The sequence below is a fragment of the Mustela nigripes genome, chromosome 5 (assembly GCF_022355385.1).
Source record: "Mustela nigripes isolate SB6536 chromosome 5, MUSNIG.SB6536, whole genome shotgun sequence".
Classification (NCBI taxonomy): domain Eukaryota; kingdom Metazoa; phylum Chordata; class Mammalia; order Carnivora; family Mustelidae; genus Mustela; species Mustela nigripes.
The window spans coordinates 63,669,745-63,691,857 of NC_081561.1; the positions used below are offsets into that span (position 1 = coordinate 63,669,745).

The following is a 22,113-nucleotide window of genomic DNA, read 5'->3' on the forward strand; positions in this document are numbered from 1 at the left end:
GTCATATAATTGCAACTACAGTCAAAATATGAAATAGTCCCACAACTTCCACTCTGGCCCCAAACTCTCCCATGCTCCTTTGCATTCAGTTCTTTCCTTCTTCTTAGCCGTGGCAAACAGTCATCTCTTTTCTAACCCTACAGTTTTGCCTTTTCTAGAATGTGATATAAATGGAATTATACTGTGTGTAACTTTGAGTCTGGCATCTTCTACTTAGCATAATAAATTTGATATTCAGCTATATTGTTGCAAGCATCAGCAGTCTATTCATTTTTATCATGTATATGTGTTAGGTCTCCAGTTGAAGAACATTTACTTTGTTTCTAGTTCAGGGCAGTAGTGAATAAAACCATAATAATCATTCACCTTTACCTCTCTGTGGGGACGTCAGTTTTCCTTGAACTGGGTAAACACCTAGGAGTGTAGTTGCTGAGTGATATAGTAAGTGTATATTTAACTTTATAAAATAAGCAACAATGAAGCTATTTTTCAAAGTGACTGGTCCATCTTGCATTCTCTTCAGCCATGTTTGAGAGCTCCAGATGTTCTCTATCTGTGCCAGCTTTTGGTATTTCCAGTCTTATTTTCTTATTTTTAGCCATTCCAAGAAGTTTGTAGTAGTGCCTCATTGTGCATGTGTGTGTGTGTGTGTGTGTGTGTGTGTGTGTGTTTAAAGATTTATTTATTTATTTTTTTAGAGAGATAGAGATTGAGAGAGCACAGAGTTGGGGGATGGTTTGCAGAGGAGAAAGAGTGTTAAGCAGACTCCATGCTGAACTTGGAGACTGAGGCCAGGTTAGATCTCACAACCCTGAGATCATGACCTGAACTAAAACCAGGAGTTGGACGCTCAATAAGTGCTCCTCATTGTAGTTTAATTTGCAGGGTTTTTTTTTTAAGATTTTATTTATTTGACAGAGAAATCACAAGTAGGCAGAGAGGCAGGCAGAGAGAGGGGAGAAAGCAGGATCCCCGCGGAGCAGAGAGCCCGATGCGGGGCTCGATCCCAGGACCCTGGGATCATGACCTGAGCTGAAGGCAGAGGCTTTAACCCACTGAGCCACCCAAGTGCCCCTAATTTGCAGTTTTTTAAGGATTAATTATGTTAACATCTTATGTTAAACATGCTTATTTGCCATCCATATACTGGGAAGTGTCTGTTGAAATCTTTGATTCCCCCCTTCAAAAAGTAAATTGGGTTGTTTTCCTATTTTTTTAATTGAGTTTTAAGAGTTTTTAGGTATTCTGGATGCAAGTTCCTTATCAGATATGTGTTTTGCAACAATATTCTCCCAGTTTGTGGCTTGTCTTTTTATTCTCTAAGGGTTTCTTTTTAAAAACTTTGTATTTTGAGATAATTGTAGACTCACATGCAGTTGTAAGATATAATACAGAGAGATTTTTCGTTCCCTTCCCCCGGTTTCCCCGAAAGTTAACATCTTGCATAACTATAATACAACATCACAACCAAGGAATGGACATTGATACAATCAATCCATCTTATTTAACTTTTACCAACTTTATATGCATTTTGCGTGTGTGTATGTGTGCGTGTGCATGTGTGCTTCATTCTATGAAATTCTATGCAGATTTCTGTGACCACCACAGCCAAGATACAAACAGTCCATCACCAGGATCCTTTTATAGCCATAGCCATCTTACCCCCTCCCTTCCTCTCTAACCCCTGGAAACCACTAATCTCCTCTTCATCTCTATAATTTTGTCATTTCAAAAATGTTATATAAATGGAATCATACGTATTTGACTTTGAGTCTGGCTTCTTTCACTCAACATAATTCTCTGGAAATTCATCCAAGTTGTTATATGTACTAGTGGTCCCTTCATTTTTATTGCTGAGTAGTATTCCACAGAGTTTTGTTTTTGTTGTTGTTGTTATTTTAAATCCATTCACTGTTTGAAGGACATTCTGGTCATTTCCATTTTGGAGCTATTACAAATAATGCTGCTATGAGCATTTAAGTACTGGTTTTTCATGTAGGCACAAGTTTTCATTTCTTTGGGATAAATGCTCATGAGCATAATTGCTGGATCTTACAGTAGTTGCATCATTAGTTTTGTAAGAAACTGCCAAACTGTTTTTCTAGAATGGCTGCACCATTATCCACAATACATTTTACATTTTATATCCCCACCAGTAATGTATGTGTGATTCAGTTTCTCTGTATCCCAGTTGGACCTGGTTTTGTTGCTATTTTTTATTGTAGCCATTCTGAGAGATGTGTAGAGACATCTCATTTTGGTTTTAAGGTATATTTTCCTGGTGGATAATGATGTTGAACATTTTTTAATGTGCTAACAGTGTCTTCCAAGGTAGTCACCCTTTCTTATGTATTTATATATGTATACGTGTATGTAAGTATGTATTTTCCAGCTTTATTGAGAGTTAATTGATGTACAAGTTTTAAGGTGTACAATGTGATAATCTGATCCATGTATATATAGATCTTCCTCAGTTTTTGATGGGGTTATGTCCCAATAAACCTATCTTAAGTTGAAAATATCATTAATTGGAATGCATTTAGCATACCTAACCCACCAAACATCTGTAGCTTAGCCTAGCCTACCTACTTTAAATGTGCCAGAACACTTAGATTAGCCTACAGTTGGGAAAAATTGCCTAACACGAAGTCCATTTTTTAACAGAGTATTGATCATCTCGTGTAATGCATTGAATCATGCACTGAAAATGAAAAACAGAATGGTTGTATGGGTACAGAATAGTTCTAAGTACATAGGTTGTTTAACCTTATGGTCATTTGGGGCTCACTATGGCTCCCTCCTACTGCCTAGCATCATGAGACAACATGATACTGTATATTGTCAGCCTGGAAAAAGAACAGAATTCATAACTCTAAGTACATTTTTTAGTGAATACATATTGCTTTTGCACCATCATAAAGTCGAAAAATCATTGGTTAAACCATGGTAAGACAGGGATCATCTGTACTGTGAAACTGTTAATACGATAAAGATAACACCTCCATCATTTCACATAATTACCATATATTTTTCTGGCAAGAATATTTAAGATTTACTGTCTTAGCAACTTTTAAATATATAACACAATATTTTTAACTATAGTCACCATGCTGTACATTAGATTCTCAGAACTTATTTGTCTTATGACTGGAAGTTTGTACCTTTGGCCAATATCTGCCCATTTTCTGCATCCCCAGCCCCTGGCTACCTGTTTTACTCTGTTTCTATGAGTTCAGCTCTTTTAGACTCTACAGATAAGTGAGATCAAACACTATTTGCTTTCTCTAAGTTATTTCACTTAGCATAATGCCCTCCAGTTTCATCTGTGTACCCGTAAATGCCAAGATTTCCTTGTTTCTTTCTTTTTTTTAAATTAAAAAATTTTTTATAAACATATAATGTATTATTAGTCCCAGGGGTACAGGTCTGTGAATCGCCAGGTTTACACACTTCACAGCACTCACCATAGCACATACCCTCCCCAAAGTCCACAACCCCACCACCCTCTCCCTACTCCCTTCCCCCCAGCAACCCTGTTTGTTTTGTGAGATTGAGTCTCTTATGGTTTGTCTCCCTCCTGATCCCATCTTGTTTCATTTATTCTTTTTTTTTTAATGACAGAAAAATATTCCATTATACATAGAAGAGAAATAATATATTAAATAGTCTTCAAATATGCCCATATCACATTTCCTTTAGGCATTTATCCACTGATGAACACTTAAGTTTTTTTTCCATGTCTGGTTAATGCTGCAATGATTATGGGTGAGCAGTGATCTGTTTGGCATCAGATTTCAATTCTTTTGGATATGTTTCCAGAGGTGGAAGTGCCGGATCACATGGCACTTCCATTTTTCAGTTTTTGAGGAACCTCCATCCTGTTTTCCATTGTGACTGCACAAATTTACCTTCCTACTAACCTTGCCCAGGGGAGCCCAGCCAATCCTGACAGGGCCATCGGCAGGGCAAACGGCCCCTCTCTCTTCCGGTCTTGACCTCTTCCAAGACAGAGATAGAAGAGGTGCATCTTGTGCCCAGTCCTGGTATAACTTGGAACTTCCTGTGGAAAAGCTGCCTCCTTCATCAGACCCTGATCTCTAAGTTGGCAGAAGCCGTTGTGCTTAGCTCAGGATAACGCCCAGCCAGCATACTGCTTGTCACAGATCAAGTGACATTTCTTCAATGAATGAACAATAAAAAAAAGGAATGACTTCAGTGCTAAAAAGAGGTGCTGGCACAGAAAAAGAATGGATTAAGGAATCGTTCAGGGCATGGTGGTTGTCACCCCATTAACCACTAAGTAGGCCAGCTGTGGAGCTAAACCTGGTGCCCAGACCTTGACCCCGCGCGTGCGTAGCGCTGGCCACTCGGCCCCGCCCCAACCCCGCCCCTCGGGACTTCCCTTCAGCCCCCTCTGCAGTCCGTAACCAATTAGGGAGAGGAGGCGGTCCTGGGTAGCGCGGTGCTCCTTGGGTAGTGTCCCTAGTTACTGTTGCTAAGGCTGCGGCTGGCCGGAAGTGGTGGGAGTCAGAAGTTTTAGGAGCCCTCTCCTGAGAGAGGTCAAGGGTCAGTGCAGAGCCAAGAAGAGATGGTGAAGCAGACCATACAGATTTTCGCGAGGGTGAAGCCCACTGTCCGGAAGCAGCAACAAGGGGTACGGGCAACGAGGGCGCCGGCGCGGCGGGGCCCCCCAGGCAGGGGAGGGACGGCACGCGGGGGCCTAGGCTAGGAAGGGGGTTTGGCGCCGGGCGCGGGATGTCGACCCGAGTCCCGCATACTCAGTTAAGGCGCCGCCCCGACGGCCACGCAGACACGAACGCCGCGCTGTCAGGGACGCGGGCAGACAGCCGGGCCACTCCCACCCTGCAGCGCCCCGCGGGCGCGGACGCGGACGCTGTGCACAGAGCCCCACACAGGCGCCCGGCGCACGTGTTCACGCGGGGGCCGACGCGGGCGGGTGTGCCCGTGTACGCGCTCACACGGGCCGCGCCTCATCTTGCGCACTTCTGGCTGCTTTCTGGCAAGCGGTCACGCAGCTCTGCACACTCTGCGCACACATAAGCCCAAACGTCTTTCTCAGTCGAGCGGCAGGTGCCAGCTGAAGATGTGTCCATACCTGTCTGAGATGTTACAGATGATGCAGGTAGTTACACAAACTCAACACCTATGACTGTGGCTCTGTGCACGGTGGGCCCTTAGGAATTTGTTGCCTAACTACATCGTCCTTCTGCGACACAAACATGAACCTTTGACATAATACTTCTTGCAGATATACATATTTATGCATCTCAAAGCATATATATGTATTTTAAATATATTTATATATTTAAATACATACATTTTTAAAAGTATATAAATGTATCCATATATATACTTTTCATTCAGAAAACATCGACTGAGTGAGTATTTACTAGGTGCTTCTTCTAGTGTGCTAAGCTCAGAGGTACAAAAAGGTTAAGATTTTGCCCTTGCCCTGAGAAGAGATGTGCTTCTTAAATGTTTCAAAACACTTTTTTTTTCCCCCTCTCTAGAAAGAGCATAGTCGTTTAGATTCATAGATTCGGCATTATCTCTGATTCTCAGGAGAACTCTGCAAGGTCGATGTAGTTTTCCTCATTTTGTAGATGAGGAGACTGAGTCTCGCGTTAAATAATACAGTTAAGCCATCCACCCAGTGAGTGGCAGAACCAAATTTTAATGAAGGATTTTATTCTACAGTTCTTGGCTCTCAAGACCTAACATTTTGCCTCCCAAAGTGAGAACTTAGGTAAGGGCAGTCTGGATCTTACTCATAAGTGCCTGGAATGGGTATATTATTAATAATATTTTATATCTATTCCATATCTATGATATATATGTAACATCATAGTATATCATAATGTAGCTTTTGCATTGTGCTATTTATGTATTTGGAGCAAGAATATGGCATCTTTGTCATCATCATCATCAAAAGTTTTTTACTCATGGACTACCTGAGGATAAGATGCATGAGAAGACTCCATAGAAAGTATAGACTTTTTTTTTAAAGGAATAAAACAGTATAGAAAGGAACTATGGATACTTTAGCATTTTCTCTCCTCTTATATTCACTTACAATAAGGTTTTTAAAAGTTAATCATGTATACCACGTGTTTTATATGTAAAGTCCCTTCATACCTCTTCAGGTTCTTAGCCAAAAATAGTGAGCTTGTCTACATAGATTCAGCAGTGGGAAGCAGGTGTTTGGATTTGGTAGTATTAGAAGATTGGTTGGGTGAGGGGGTAGAGGGAGTATGATAGGGGGTTGATGAAGAATCTTGGGTGCTATTTTGAGCTTTCTCTTTTTTTAAAGTGCAGTGTTTGGATATTTTACTGTGCTGCCTTTTGCATTTCTTTGGTGAGATTCTGTAGGGTGGATTGTTTGATACTCCAGGAAGTATTTTTAGGTGTTACTATGTTTTTAAATAGCAGATACTTACCAAGATGCAACATTATGCCACATACACAAAAATAAGAGAACATAGCTGAACACACTTTGAGTTAGTGTATTCCTGCTCTCCCTTAGAAATCCCACTTCTAACACCTGATCTTTTTGCTCCTGGAGATGTATGGTTGTTTCTTTGCCTGTGACATTCAACTAGGAGTGATTCAAAGGTTGGTTTCTTTCTTTCTTTCTTTTAATATTTTATTTATTTATTTTATTTGAGAGAGGGAGACTGAGAGAGAGTGGCAGAGGAAGAAGGAGAAGCAGGCTCCCCGCTGGGCAGGGAGTCTGATGTAGGGCATGATGGCAGGACCCTGAGATCATGATGAGCCGAAGGCAAATGCTTAACTGACTGAGCCACCCAGGCACCCCTGTATTTTTCTTTCTTTCCTCTTCATTTTGTGGTTCCATTACTTCATTATTCTTATTCCTTAAGGTAATATAAAGTAAATTATAATAATCTTTAGAATGGTAACTTAGAAGATGCATAAGACAAACCTCTGATAATTTTAACAACGGCCATGCTTTTCATTTGTATAGTGCTCAGTACATTTCAAAACATGTTCACATTCATTCTTGCATTTCTTGTAATTGCCTTCTGGGCCTAAAAACCCCCACTGTGTCTCAAATAAGTATTGTTATGACTAAAGGTAAAAAGTCAATCTATTAGACTAACTAAATTTTCTAGTTGAGAGGGACATTTCTCAATGCCTCAAAGAATGGCTTAATCAGCGAGGTAGAGGGTCTTTTCTGTCTTCGGAGCACTGAGTGTTACAGAATTTTTGAAAACACCATGACTCGCATTGAAAGGAGTACCTCACTCTTGTATGTTTCATGTCTTAACACACCCCTTTCACTCACTCACCTGCCTAGTCATTAACTTTTTTTTTTTTTTTTTTTTTTTTTGGTGTAGTGCCCTACAGGATATAATTTTTAAATGTCTCTTGAGAAGCCTAGTTATGGAAAGTCTCGGACTTGATGCCATTACTTTCTACAAATAATTTTATTTTACAGGATGACTTTTCTGCATGAATTATTCACATTTTAGGTGAGAAGGTTCAATAAAAAACTGCTTAGGAAAATTATTTACTTTTGGGAGATTTAGGTAAGCTTTTACTTGTTTAAGAATATGACTTTTCCTCCATAATCAAGCATCTAAATGAATCTTGAACAGGAAGTATTCCCTGTTAGAAAGACTTTTATTTCCTGGTGAAAGACAAGAAGTCTTTTAAAAAAACAAAACAAACAAAAAAACCAAAAAGAACCTCTCGATCTAATGACTAACATTTTTTATAGTGCATTACAAAATGCTTCCAGTTCCATGACATCATTTATCCCCAAAGCAATCTTGTAAGGGAGGCAATTCTGTTCTCCTCATTTTATGTATAAAGGAAGTGAGATTCTGAATGTGGTGGCTGGTCACACAGCTGGTAAATTGAGCTCAGTGTTGGACACCAGTCTTTGGGTACCAAGTCATGCTATTCTTTATTACACGTGACCTCTTTATAGGCTTAATCCATGATTTTCCTGGCCAATAAATAAAGGAGTAGGTCACCAAGAAGAGAATCAGAGAATTTGCAGTGGAACAGGTGCTTGGTTAAGACCCTTCATTTCCATATCAGTTTAGAGAGGTTAAGTGATTTCTTCCAGGTCCTTTGCTAATTAGTGGCTGAGCTGGGAGGAGAACCTTGAAGATGACATCAAAGACATGAATTATATATATCTTTTGAAACCACATGTCTTTTATCAAATCCTGAATATGTCTCATGGAAACTTGGGCTGCTTTGAATATAACTTGAATTAGAGCATTCTTGTGAGCTCTCTGAGAAGTCTCAGACCTAGTCCTTTGATCTATGTCGGCCACTTTGTAAATGCTCAGAAATGCTTATTCCTCATAGAATGATATTAATTTCTGGTACATAATTCCAAACCAGTACTTAGATTAATGTCCTGCTTTCAGAACTATTAGTTTCTCAACAACAGAGACATTCAGATGCTCAAATTTGAATAGTAGATCATTCAGAGAGGACCTGAGCTTTGGTAGAGCATTGATTTAGATTTTACCTCTTTTTCTGTTCCATATATTTTTCAGAGTCTATGCACAGTTCAAAGAGGAAAATTATCCAAATTATACTATGTTATGACTTATCTTGAGTGCAATTTTTTATACAATTACAATATCTATCATAATAACATGGTCATAATTCAAGCTGTAATTTTACTATGCTATATTCATTTGCTGTCTTCACATTTGCAGATTTACTCTATAGATGAAGATGAAAAACTAACCCCTAGCCTGGAAATTATCTTACCTCGTGATTTGGCAGATGGATTTGTGAATAACAAGCGAGAAAGCTACAAATTTAAGTAAGTTTCTCTTTTGCCTTTGTTTCTGTTTCACTATTGAACTAACTCTTGTGGTGCATTAATTATCCCCTGTAAAATCACTAGTGCCATTTCTTGGGAAGAATGTGGTCCTATTTTCTGTCTCATCTAGTAGATTTCAAGCTGCCTTTTCATTGCTGGGCCCAGAGTTGAAAAGAGGGAGTGTTTCCTTTCTTTTCTTTTTTTTTTTTTTCCTAAGAATTTATTTATTTATTTGACACACAGAGAGAGAGAGAGAGAGAGAGAGTGCTCGCACAAGCAGGGGGGAGCAGTAGGCAGAGGGAGAGAGAGAAGCAGGGTCCCCGCTGAGCAGAGAGCCTGCCCGATGTGGGATCATGACCTGAGCTGTAGGCAGAAGCTCAACCAACTGAGCCATCCCAGCACCCTGAGGATGTGTTTCTCTCTGTCTAAGATGCTGTCCCCAAATCCAGCCTTTCTTTGTTACATCTGTTTCTCCAGTGTTGTCCTTTTCCTCCTTGGCCCACTATGATTTAGGACTTATAGGAAGCTCAGTGTATGACTAAACTTTATTCAAGTTAGTAACTCAAGGTATAATCTGTGTGCTGTATCCATGAGCTTTCTTTATAACATAAATGATATCTGGGTCTCATATGCCCATATGCACTCTCCATATTTCTACTGTGTCATGTAGTGGCCACGAGCCACAGGTAGCTCTTAAGTACTTAAAATGTTGCCAGCCTGAACTGGGATGTGCTCTAAGTGTAAAATACATTGAGGATTTTTGAAGGCTTGGTGTGGGAAAGAAAAAAAAAAAAGAATGTAAAACATCTCAAGAATTTTTTCATACTGATTGCATATTAAAATGATAAAGTTTGGGGTTACATTGGATTAAAAATAGGTTCTTAAAATTAATTTCACCTGTTTCTTTGTTTAAAAAAGTGGCTACTGGAAAATGTTAAATTACATATATACTCACATGTGCAGATTGCATTATATTTCTCTTGGACAGTGCTGAGCTATAGGGATCAGGCGAAACATAACCAACAGGCACCCCTGGATTGTCGTCAGTGCCTTTTGTCCAAATTCTCTTCTTCTTCTTCTTCTTTTTTTTTTTTTTTAAGATTTTATTTATTTATTTGTCAGAGAGAGAGAGGGAGAGCGTGCCAGCGCACAAGCAGGCAGAGTGGCAGCAGACGCAGAGAGAAAAGCAGTCTCTCCGCTGAGCAAGGAGCCTGATTTGGGACTTTATCCCAGGACCCTGGGATCATGACCTGAGCCGAAGGCAGTGGCTTAACTGGCTGAGCCACCTATGCGTCCCAGTCCAAATTCTCCTTGAAATGGGGGATTTGGGCTCCTTTATGCTGCCTTTATTCTCTGGTTTCAGTCTGTGCTATTTTCTTTCTTCCCCACTTTTGGCTTTTGAAGAAGTTTGAGCCCAAATCAAAGCCATATTTGATCTCTGCCTAAATTTAGGTAGTGGATTTCTGGGTCCCCTGGAAGGAATCCTAATTGCTGTCTTGCATTTCTTTCTGGGCTGTTTGGCTTGGGCCCTGTTTTCGTACTGTTTTTGCCCTTGCCCTTTGCATAAAACCAGTCCAGATATTTTTATGGTTTTCTCTTGAATTCTTATATTTATTTACTTATGTCTTATAAAATTCCCATTGGTCTTGACAGTTTATCCTTTGTGTCTCATTTACCCCATCTTCTTTTATAGCTCATCTTCTTGTGTCTAGCACATGGCTGCATAGTAAGGTGTGCTTACCCTGTCTTTTTGGCTCCTCATTGCCTTTCATTTTGTTCTTTAAGGAACAGCTTTATAATACATGACTTACTTTTTCTGAAGTGGGCCTTCCCCCACTGATGTACGCATGCCACATACTTCAGTGGCTATGACTTCATGACAGCTGAGCGGGGTCAGTCTCCTTTTATAAAGCCACAGTTTGCTGAAACATTTTATTCAGCATGATTCTATGTGATTCTTAGGAACAACTGGCCATGTCTCTATCTATTGTCCTTTTCCAAAGTATTCTTTATATTATATAGATAGAAACAGTGCATTTAAATCTGTTCATTGAAAATGTGTTATTTGCTTTTGTAAAAATCTTACTCATTCTTTCTAAATCTCTGGATTAAAAATATTGGCTTTGCATTTTATTTTTATTTATTTATTTAAAGATTTTTATTTATTTATTTGACAGACAGAGATCACAGGCAGGCAGAGAGGCAGGCAAAGAGAGAAGGAGGGAAAGCAGGCTCTTTGCTGAGCAGAGAACCTGATGCAGGGCTCAATCCCAGAACCCTGGGATCATGACCTAAGCTGAAGGCAGAGGCTTTAACCCACTTAACCACCCAGGCGTCCCTGGCTTTGCACATTAAATCAAGAAATTAGTAAGGTATTTAACTTATATCTATGTTCAGAGATAAATATTTCAGCATCTTAAGGGTGTTTCGTCCCAAGAACATTCATTCATTCAATCAGTAAATGTTTATTGACTGTCCTCCATGTGCTGTTTTAATGGCTAGGAACATAGTAGAGAATGCAGCAAACGTCCAGCTTTTATGGGGCTTACATTTTAGTGAGAGGAGGTAGATAGGCAGACCCTTAAGTACAGTGTATATTAGAAAGTGTTAAGTGCCACAGAGAAAAATAAGGCAGGCAAGGGTAATAAAGAGTGCCAAGAAGAAGGGCCGCAAAGGAGAGGGATAGAGTGTTTCATAGGGCAGTCAGGGAGGGCATCCTAGGAGGGTGATATTTGAGCAAAGGCTTAAAGGAGGTGAGGAAGTCAGACATTCAGATATTGAAGGGATTGGGATTCCAGGTCAAGGAAAAACCAAGAACAAGTCTTAGAGACGGGAGTGCTGGCATGTCTGAGGAAGACTAAAGGGGTCTGTGTGGCTGGAGAAGAAGAAGGTTAATGGAGCAGCAGAGTGGCCAAATCCTAGGGAGCCTTAGAAGTCATTGTAAGGATTGTTTGGGGGGAAAAGTCATTGTAAGCTTTTCCCTCCCAATGTCTTTTGGGAAGATAATGGAGGGTTTTAAGCAGAAGAATGAAATAATTTCACTTAGGTTTTAGCAGGATCATTTGTCCTGGCACCTGAAAAATTGACTGTAAGAGCAGTCTGTTTGAAGGAAGTCCAGGCAAGAAATTATGGTAGTCTGGGCCACGGTAGTAGAAAGTGGAAATGTGGAGAAATAGTTGGATTCTAGATGCATTTTGAAGGTCAAAGGTGACAGAGTTAGTGAATGGGTGGGAATGAGAGTATAATGGTGAAAGAGAGGAGTCAGGATGTCCTGAGGGCTTTGGGCTGCATGTTTGGAAGGATGGAGTTGTTCTGTACCAGGATGTGGAGGACCAGGAAGAACAGGTTTGGGGTGGGAAGAGGTCAACATATGCCAAGGTCGAAACAGATTTTACAAAAAGCCTACTCAACTTCCTGATAACTGAAAAGACCTCCTCAGAATCAGGACACCGAAGTTATGTTTCAGGGTGCGGTACTGATTAGCTCCAGGGCTGTGAATAAATTGCTCTCTCTCCCTGGGCCTCAACTTCCTTTTCTGGAAAAGATTCCACGGAACTCTTTAAACTCTCTGATTCTATTTTGTCCTTCCATGGTTTTCAGATGCCAGCTGATCCTTAATGACTTTTCAAATTACTAGGTAACTACATTACATAAACTTAAATATTTTGGGATGATGATATTTGGTCTTTAAGTACCATCGTATGATTTACTGAAACTCTTGCTATCTCTTGGGTTTACATGGTGATCGATGTAATTCCTATTACTTAGGGGGGTGGAGTTGGCAATGGCTGATGGATTCACTCAGGCATGGCCAGCCTGGTTGAAGAAGCAAATCAGCCCGATCGCCATCATCCTCAAAAGCACCGCTGGGTCTGTGCTCAGATATCACAGTAGGTAGAGTTCTGAAGAGCGCTTGAGCGGCCCTGTGTTATGTCAGCATTCATATCTGAAGCTGTGACGCACCTGCAGGGTTTTGAGGAGTGTTCTGAGCAAACCGGTAAATACTGCTGTCTAAGATATAATCTCGCCTGCTAAATGACCTGGTCGCCAGAGTGTCTGACAATCCCTCTCTTTGTATAGTTTCATTATTTGCTTCTTCAAAAGGGAGGTTGATAAGCTCTAAGGATCTTTTGAAGTTAATGTTGATTAAAGACCATGAATTTCATTCCATTTTGTATTTCCTGCCCAGCTCCAGACATTCATCTGAACTCCTGGGTCATGAAAATAGTCCCACATCTCCTGTAGTCTCCACTTTTTTTTTTTCCCTAAAGATTTTTTATTTTATTTATTTATTTTTTTATTTGTCAGAGAGAGCACAAGCAGGGGAAGCAGCAGGCAGAGGAGAAGGGAGAAGCAGGCTCCCCACCAAGCAGGGAGCCTAATGCTGGACTCAGTCCGAGGACCCGGAGTTCATGACCTGAACCAAAGACAGATGCTTAACCAACTGAGCCACCCAGGCGTCCCCATGTAGTTTCTACTTTAATAGACCATGTGTCCCACTTGTGAGTCACAAGTGAGACCCATGGACCAGAAGTTCCTAAGCTATTCTGAAAGCCGCTTAGGATGTGCTCACATATGTTTGTTTTAAAGGTTTTGCTTTAAAGCCACACCACCCTTATTTTTTTTATTTTTGAAAAATTTTAAACATGCAGAAGAGGTGGAAGAATAATGCAGTATAACCTCTCTTGGACCCTTGGTGGGAGATTCACTGATTGTTAACATTTTGCCCTATATCCTTATGCTTCTCTCTCTCTCTCTCTCTCTTTTGCTCCCCCTTCAGCCCCTCTCCTCCTTTACCTCCCCATGTGTTTCCCTCTTCCTCTTACTTCCTTCATGATGTTTTAATGAGGGCCATTCCTGCTGGTAAGCGACTTATCACACTATAAAAGTTACCTTGATTTTCCCACTGTGCCCATGATCTCATACTAAGCTCAGTCACCGCACCATTGCGAGATAGGCAGCATCGACACCATTCCACCACTGCACGCCCCTGGCCTTGGCATTCTGATAAAGACATCTCTCTACAGACCCATCTGGATTTACTTTTTGACTTTTGATTCATGATCAACCCAATGGGGCAAAACTACCCTGAGAGTTTAAGTGGCCGATACCAGGATGTAGCACCTACTGATGAAAAATCAACCTCAGTTCACAATTTAAAAACCAAGTTCGATAATCATACATTTCACAGCTGCGTTCTGTCCTTACAGGTCAGACATCAGAAGTTCACTGGCTTATTTACATCCTGTTCTTGGGTTTCCATTTCACATACTTATCTGGATTTGAATTTGATGCCAGTTGCAGACACTGTCCCTCTTGAGGGCTAAAGAACACACAGTTTATTATTTGGTTCAAAGCTGCTGCAGTTTTTCAGAGGGATTTATTGTGCAGATCTTGTCAAAGCAATACTGTTTACCCACCATTTGTATATAGGGGTACAACAGCGCTGTGTGGTCAGGACTACAGGGCAAACATTGTGTCAGGTTAGGTAAGCCCAGTGATGTAAATATGGAGTAATTTGCAAAGCTTTTAGGAAAAAAAATATTAATCCAATTGTGTTTGAAGCTCAGCTTTTCAATAACTACCACTTTCATATTTGCAGATTTCAAAAGATTTTTGATCAGGGTGCAAACCAAGAGACCATTTTTGAAAATATTGCCAAACCAGTTGCCGAGAGGTAGGATTTCCTGTATTTTATTCGGTGGGTTGGTGATTTTTCATCTTGTCTTCAATTTTCAGATAATTGTGGTAATGTGCTTCAATGTATCAATCATATACTCATTGCTTCAGGACATGCAATGATGCTAGTATTAATACCTTCTACTTATATAGCTGTTCATTTTAGATGTAGATTTTGAGCCTTAAAACAAACCAGAGAGGTAGAAGAGCCATTATTACTCGCATTTTACAGGCTGTGTAACTGAGGACTGTGTAACTGCTCAGTACTGTGTGGCTCATGGTAATGGAGTGCCATACTGTTACATCCAGGCTCTTCCTTCAATATAGCATTTCTAACATCTGACCAGAGGGATGAAGGCTGAGGTATGGGTGACACCAGGAGGCCTACTAATGGTTGACCCAGCCCAATCTCACAGTAATAACTACTTTTCAAAGCTTGGCCCTTAACTTCTAGGTCCCTTGTGTTTCTATGTATTCAGATAGTTCGAGGCTATTGACTATTAGAACCAAATTCACATGACAATACCGAATAAATCAGAATGCTATTTTATTAGCATATATTGGCAAAAGTCTCCTTTGGACTAGACACTCAGGCCCTTTTGATAAGGACATTCTCCTCTTATAGGAAATCTATATGAGAAATTACCACTACCTACAGTTGCTTTCTTATCCTTGTATCAGTTGGGTGATTCCAGTGACCTCATAATCTCCAGATACATCTATATTCATGATTAAAATGAAAAATGTTCAGGCAGTCCCCAGCTTAGGATGGTTCAACTTATGATTTTTTGACTTTAGGGTAGTGTGAAAGTGATAGGCATTCAGTAGAAAACCTATTTTGATTTTTGCATTTTGCTCTTTTCCTGGGCTAGTGATTTGCAGTAGAGTACTCCCTTGTGATGCTGGGCAGAGACAGTGGGCACAGCTTCCAGCCAGCCATGTGATCACAAGGGTCAGTAACCAATGCACTTGCAGCCATTCTGTCCCCATATAACCATTCCATTTTTTAAATTACATGAGGTAGTCAATACTTTATTATAAAACAGGCTTTCTGGCAGATGATATTTACCCCCCTGCAGGTTCAGAGCACACTGAAGGTGGGCTAGACTAACATGTGGTGTCTGGTGAGTTAGGTGTATTAAATGCATTTTCGACTTGTGGTAGGTTTCTTGGACAGAGCCCTATTATAAATGGAGGAAGATCTGTATCCTTTAAATAAGCCCATTTTTCAATTCCACTCATCAGTATACCCTTTCCCGTAGACCTTGCTGGAAACCCATAGTCACATTTTGTCTCTCAAACTCTGTTTTCTTTTTTTTAATTTTTAATTTTTTTTATTTTTTTAAAGATTTTTATTTATTTATTTGATAGAGATCACAAGTAGGCAGAAGGCAGGCAGAGAGAGAGGGGGAAGTGGGCTCCCCGCTGTTTTCTGAATCCTACTCAAACGAAGCCTTTCTCTGTTAAGACAGTCTTCCTTTACGGTGAGTGAAATGCAATCAAGTAGGCTTTGGCTGTTTCAGTTAGAGTCACAATCCGATAACCTCTCCAGATTAAATTCAGGTCTCCTTGACTGTGTGTCACACATCTCTAAAATTCTCTTCCTTGTAGTAATCTTTTGGGTTATGTCATTTTTCAGTAAGCTGACCTCATGTGTTTTATTTTGAAACTTCCTAAAGTCCTTCAGGGAGGGAGCCTTAGTTTCTGTTTCCTGGATGTCTGGTTCTTTCTCCACTATTAATGAGCTCATCCATCTTGAGCCCACTTCCCCTTCCAGCTCTTGCTGGGTCCCTGGCCTGGAATTGTCTTCCTTCAGAAATCTGCATCATTGCCCCCTTAGCTTTGCTGTCTTGCCCATATGTTCCCTTCTCAGTAAGGCTTGCCTTTGATAACTGCACTTGAAATTGCATTCCCTTTCACCCTTCTCTGTTTTATTTTAGTTTTTTAGCACTTACCACCATCCAACATGCTGTGTAGTTTTGTTGTTTGTTAGTGTTTTGGTCTGTCTTCCACTGGAACAAAAGCTCTACAAAGGCTGGGGTTTGTTTTGTTTTCTGACTTTCGCAATGACACCCAACCTGATGATGACAAGCATTTTTATCCAGGCTGCTCAAGTGTTCTTAGTGGATTCTATCTTTTGAAGAGAAGAGAGAGCAGAGTGGGGGGTGGGAGGAACGGAGAGAGAGGATTTTAAGCAGGCTCCATGCACAGCATGAGCCTAATGTGGGGCTTGATCTCACGACCCTGAGATTATGACCTGACCTGAAATCAGGAGTTGGATGCTTAACTGACTGAGCCATCCAGGTGCCTTCTTTGTCCTTTTTAAGACTTTTTTCCTTATATCCCATTTTTTCTGAAACTATTTTTGCTGTTTTGTTTTGTTTTGTTTTCTGTTAGCCTTTATCTGGTTTATCTTTCTCCATCTCTTAATTCAACTACCCTGCAACATTTTGTTTTTAAGTATGACCTAAATAAAATATAGCTGGCTTTTTTTTTCCAGCCACACTCAGAGTCCCTGATCTTTAACTGGGTACTTTGACCTGTTTATATTTATAAATATAATACACAATGATGATAATGATGTTTGGAGCTATTCTTCGATCTTAATTTATTTTTTCCATTCACCATACTTTATTGTTTTCCTTTGTTGCTATTTGTTGGTTTGACAATACTTGTTGCTGCTGCTGCTGCTTTCCATTTTCTCCCTGAAGGTGTACATTGTACTTTAACAGCCCCAGTGTAGTTTAAGTTCAGATATTTAAACTCATTTGTAAGTTCAGATATTTAAACTCATTTGTATTTTTTCTCAATATCTTAACTTTTTCCCTCTGCCTCTCACTTTGCACACCTTAACTTTGTCTTTCTGACCCCTATCATTTCCAGTGTTGAGACCAACTGATAACTGCATTCTGGGTTGTTTTTAATCATTTTTATTAATAGCATTTATTTAAATGTGTCCCTGAGTTAATATTTATTACTTTGCTCATCATTGTTCCTTATACTCTTCTCTACTTCTTAGATTCCTTTTTGCTAGTCATCATCCTTTAATAAATTTTTAAATGGAATTTGACTGGGCCTAGGATAATCCCAGCTTAAACATTTCCTTTCTCTTGTAACTGTGAAGATACTGCTCCATTGCCCCTTCATTTGCAGTGTTGCTGAAGAGATGTCAGTGTCAATCTGGATCTTATTTCTTTGTAGAAAATGCCTTTCTTTTTTCCTTTCTGGAAGCTTTTAGGATTTTTTGATTTTGTTCTTTTTTTGTATCAATGAATCAACAGATCATGTAGGCATGATTGTTTTTTCATGTATTCATGTATTCTTGTCTCATTCAGCCACTTCAGTCTGAAAACTCTTACATTCAAGCTCAAGGGTCAGGTCATCATGTTGATAATATCTTTAAGAATGAACAAAATCATTTCCTTCTGTCCATCTTTTTATTTTCTCTTTTTGGAACTTGTATTTCCAGAACTATCACTTCTTTCCTTCAAATATTATAATTGTCCATTCCTAGTTCCCATCTCTTTGTATTTTGGTTCTAAGTTCTGAAAAATTTGTTAGCTCAGTCTTCCAGCATTGGTAATTTGCTTTTCAGTTGTGTCATGTGCATTCTCTTCACTGGCTGCTTAAATTCTAGAGATGGGGAGAGAAGGTCTGTTCTTGTTTATTGATGTAATGTCTGTAATGTCCTCCCTTTTCACTCTGAAGACAATTATTTGGATTGGCTCCCCCCCCATGCTTTTTTTTTTTTCTTTTTTTAAGTTTTTGTGCCGATTGTTGCTTTCCTGGTGCAGATTTTCCTCAGATATTTGGTGATTTTAAGAAATACCTTCTATTCCCTGTGATTAGTCTTCAGGAATAAAAGCCCAGTGGAAATCCAGCCACTCTACACAGGCCCTTTCAAGCTGTTCTGTTGGGTTAATATATTGTAGCTTAATTTTGGTTGCTGTGTACAATTAAAGTGAAATAAAAATTAGTTTTATTTCTTTCTAAAATTGTGCAATTCAGGAGTCTCGCTAATTTAGACTCATCTTATCCTACCTAAGTCAGAGAATGGTAAGACTACAAGACTGCAGAGCTGCATGACCAGTGGTGAGAATTTTTTTTGAATTTAATTTAATTTAATTATTATTTTTTTAATTTCTTTTCAGCGTAACAGTATTCATTGTTTTTGCACCACACCTAATGCTCCATGCAATACATGTCCTCCCTAATAACCACCACCTTGTTCCCCCAACCTCCTACCCCCCACCTTTTCAAGACCCTCAGGTTGTTTTTCAGAGTCTATAGTCTCTTATGGTTCATCTCCCCTTCCAATTTCCCTCAACTCCCTTCTCCTCTTCATCTCCCCATGTCCTCCATGTTATTTGTTATGCTCCACAAATAAGTGAGGTGGTGCAGTGGTGAGAATTTATAAAGATTTACATTTGTGTCATTGGAGATTAAGTAAAGGAATCTTCGTGGTTAGTTGTTTATTATTGAGTACATTTCTGTAGGAAGTACTTTGTCATCCTGCGTCTTTTGAACTTTTTCTGAAATTATATCCTGTGTTGCTTAGTAACATGCAGAAACAGCCTTTTTTCATATTAGTTTTGCTTATGGATTTTGGATTAGATTTTTATAAAGATAAAATTTAGTAGGCACACAAATCACACAAATGTTTTTAGTACATGGTATTGTGTGATATGAAAGAGATTGTAGAGGGTTTTTTTTTTTTTAGTTTATTATTGAAGTATAGTTGTCATACAGTGTAATATTCATTTAAGGTATAAGGAATTTGTGGTTTGATGTGACATTTCACCCAGTGTTCTGGTTTTCAAGCTGGTGTGCAACTATTTTGGGAGTATGTAGTAGACTCTCATGGGTTGCCTAAAGTCACAAGCCAAATATGGTGCCTCATCCTGAGAGCAAATTTGACTGAAAAATTGAAGGAGAGGAGGTTGAACTCTCAACTTCTCTGAGGTCCTATCCCATGCACTTGTAAGTCTACAGAATCCCCATTTTTCAGTCTTAGGTTTTACCTAAAAGCTTGGGGTGTAGGAAATATATTTTTATGTGCAGTGGGTGCTTTTGGAAAAACATAGAAATTTAGTATTTTAGAAAAATGTAGTTTGACCAAAATGAGTAGGGTGCACACCATCAGGGGGATTGATTAAGCCAAAGACAGAGGTCCCCACAGCTGGCAGTGGACAAGCTAATGCATCTGCAGTGCAATGAGGCCAGCCCGGTGATGATGCTTTTAGTCACCCTGTGAACCAGTTCGTTCTTTCTTTCTTTCTTTCTTTCTTTCTTTTTTAATTGAGATTCTATTTATTTATTTCAAAGAGAGAGAGACAGTGTGTGTGTGTGTGCATACAAGCATGGGCGGGGGGTGGGGCAGAGCAGGAAGCAGACACCCTGCTGAGCAGGGAGCTTGATGCAGGACTCAATCCCAGGACCCTGGGGTCATGACCTGAGCCAAAGGCAGATGCTCAACTGACTGAGCCATCCAAGCACTCCGAACCAGTTCTTTTTAACCTCTGATTTTACCACGGTTGAACAATACCAAGTGCAAGCTGAGAAGAGCATGAAGAGAGAAAGCAGGCTCCAGGACTGCCAGCGCAGTCTTAAAGAGGGATGTATTAGAATACTTGCCCGGTGCTGTGGCTGGGCAGTAGGACAGGCCTCGGTCAAGGAGATAGGCTTATGGGAGGGGTGGTCCCACACTTCCAGTGGGGCAGGGTCAGGACTCTGCAGCATGCTGTGGCTCTGGGAAACAGGCTCTGCTGATGCTGCTGTTAGTTGCATAGCTTGTCTAGGCCTGCTGCACTAAGCAGAGACAAGGAGACCAGAGTGGAGTACAAGAGAAGCCACAACAGGAGTACTGAAAAAAGTAAACTCAAATCTCACTGGCCGGTTTTTCACCTCTGTGTACTCATGCTTCTACCTTATCTGGCTCCAACAGTGTGGCAATGGAATGATCTGATTCTGCTCTCGGCCCTATGATTTAGTTACTCTGGGACTCTGGGTCTGACCTGCCCCTTCCAAATCAGTTATCCCCTCAGAGAAAGGCAGACACCAATATGACCAACTTTACAAGATTGTTTTGGTATGAAAAGAAAGAGTACATTCAAATGTACTTTGGGAACTTCAGTGCCTTCTTTATTCTCAGGGTTGAAAAAAATTAGACATTTTTTTTTCCACTTTAAAAATATGCCCAGTAGCTTATGGCTTCAGACCAAGATGAAGTAGATACACTTCTCTCTATTCTTCTAAGTACAAGTAAAAACTCTGGGCATTATATATAAAAGAGACATAAAAAGATTCTGAAAGTTGGGGAGAAGAAGGTAGACGAGCCAGAGGAACTCAAGACCTGAGGAATGATGTGGGTTTGGTTTGGTTTTGTTGTTGTTGTTGTTGTTTTATTTTTCGGGTTTTTTCCCCCTCATGTGTCCCAGACTGGATGCTATAAAAACTGGCAACCCAGAAACACTAATAATCTCAGTCAAGGGGCGCCTGGGTGGCTCAGTGGGTTAAGCCGCTGCCTTCGGCTCAGGTCATGATCTCAGGGTCCTGGGATCGAGTCCCGCATCGGGCTCTCTGCTCGGCAGGGAGCCTGCTTCCCTCTCTCTCTCTCTCTGCCTGCCTCTCAGTGTACTTGTAATTTCTCTCTGTCAAATAAATAAATAAAATCTTTAAAAAAAAAATAATAATAATCTCAGTCAAAAGTGACAAGAAAAGTCCGTTCTCTACAGCCAGAGGACCAGGAAAGGGGCAACTGTATGAGACAGAAACTTATAGATACTAGTTGCCTTACTCCATCCAGATACCATGGAAAAATCCCCAGCCCCACCCCAACAGCAAAGGCCTGGCTGTCACAAGGGACCCCATTCCCCACTGCCAGGGTGGTATCAGAGGAGTGGAAAGAATTTCATCGCCACTTGGAGATAACAACTTCTCCCTCTCCCCTGCCCCAAGTTGTCATTGGAAGTTATGTGGAATGCTGGAGTTCACCACCATCCAATAGGAGCAAGGCCTCCCTCACCCCAATGTGGAATGAGTGGGCAGCAGCAAGGTCCCCCTTCCTCTCCTTTCCAGGGTGGGTGTCAGATGAGGCCTAGAAGGGAGCCTGAAATTTCACCCCTACAGCATGCCAAAACAAGATTGGAATTATGATTTAGAATCTCATAACATAGTACCTAAGCTATCTAGGGTACAATTGAAAATCATACATCAAATATGAAATATCAAGAATCAGGAGAACATCAGCTCACATAAGAAGAAATAATCCACAGAAGCCAGTACATAGATGACACAGGTCTGGAACAATCTAAAGATTTTAAACCGTCACTGTAGAACTGCTTCCATGAGCTATTAGGAACATGCTTGAAACAAATGAAAAAAATCAAAGTCTCAGCAAAAAAAATAGAAGATATAAAGAAGAAGCAAATTAGAATTTAGAACTGAAAAGTATAATGACTTAAATAAATTAGAAAAAAAGAATGACAGATGGCTCAACAGCAGAAGGGAGAGCTCAGAGAAAAAAAAACAAACAAACAATGGATTTGAAGAGGATAACAATAGAAATCACCCAATATGGACAATAGAAAGAAAAAAGAAAGAAA

General features: G+C 40.2%; 1 protein-coding gene across 1 annotated transcript in view; it reads left to right on the forward strand.

The window, feature by feature from the left end:
* Positions 1-4,491: 4,491 nt before the first annotated feature.
* Positions 4,492-22,113, forward strand: part of LOC132018642 (kinesin-like protein KIF6) — a 206,363-nt gene continuing 188,741 nt past the window's right edge. Inside the window, exons 1-2 of the mRNA XM_059401560.1 lie at positions 4,492-4,654; positions 8,721-8,830. Coding sequence (XP_059257543.1) covers positions 4,589-4,654; positions 8,721-8,830 — 176 coding nt within the window. The 5' untranslated portion in view covers positions 4,492-4,588. The remainder of the gene's footprint in view (positions 4,655-8,720; positions 8,831-22,113) is intronic.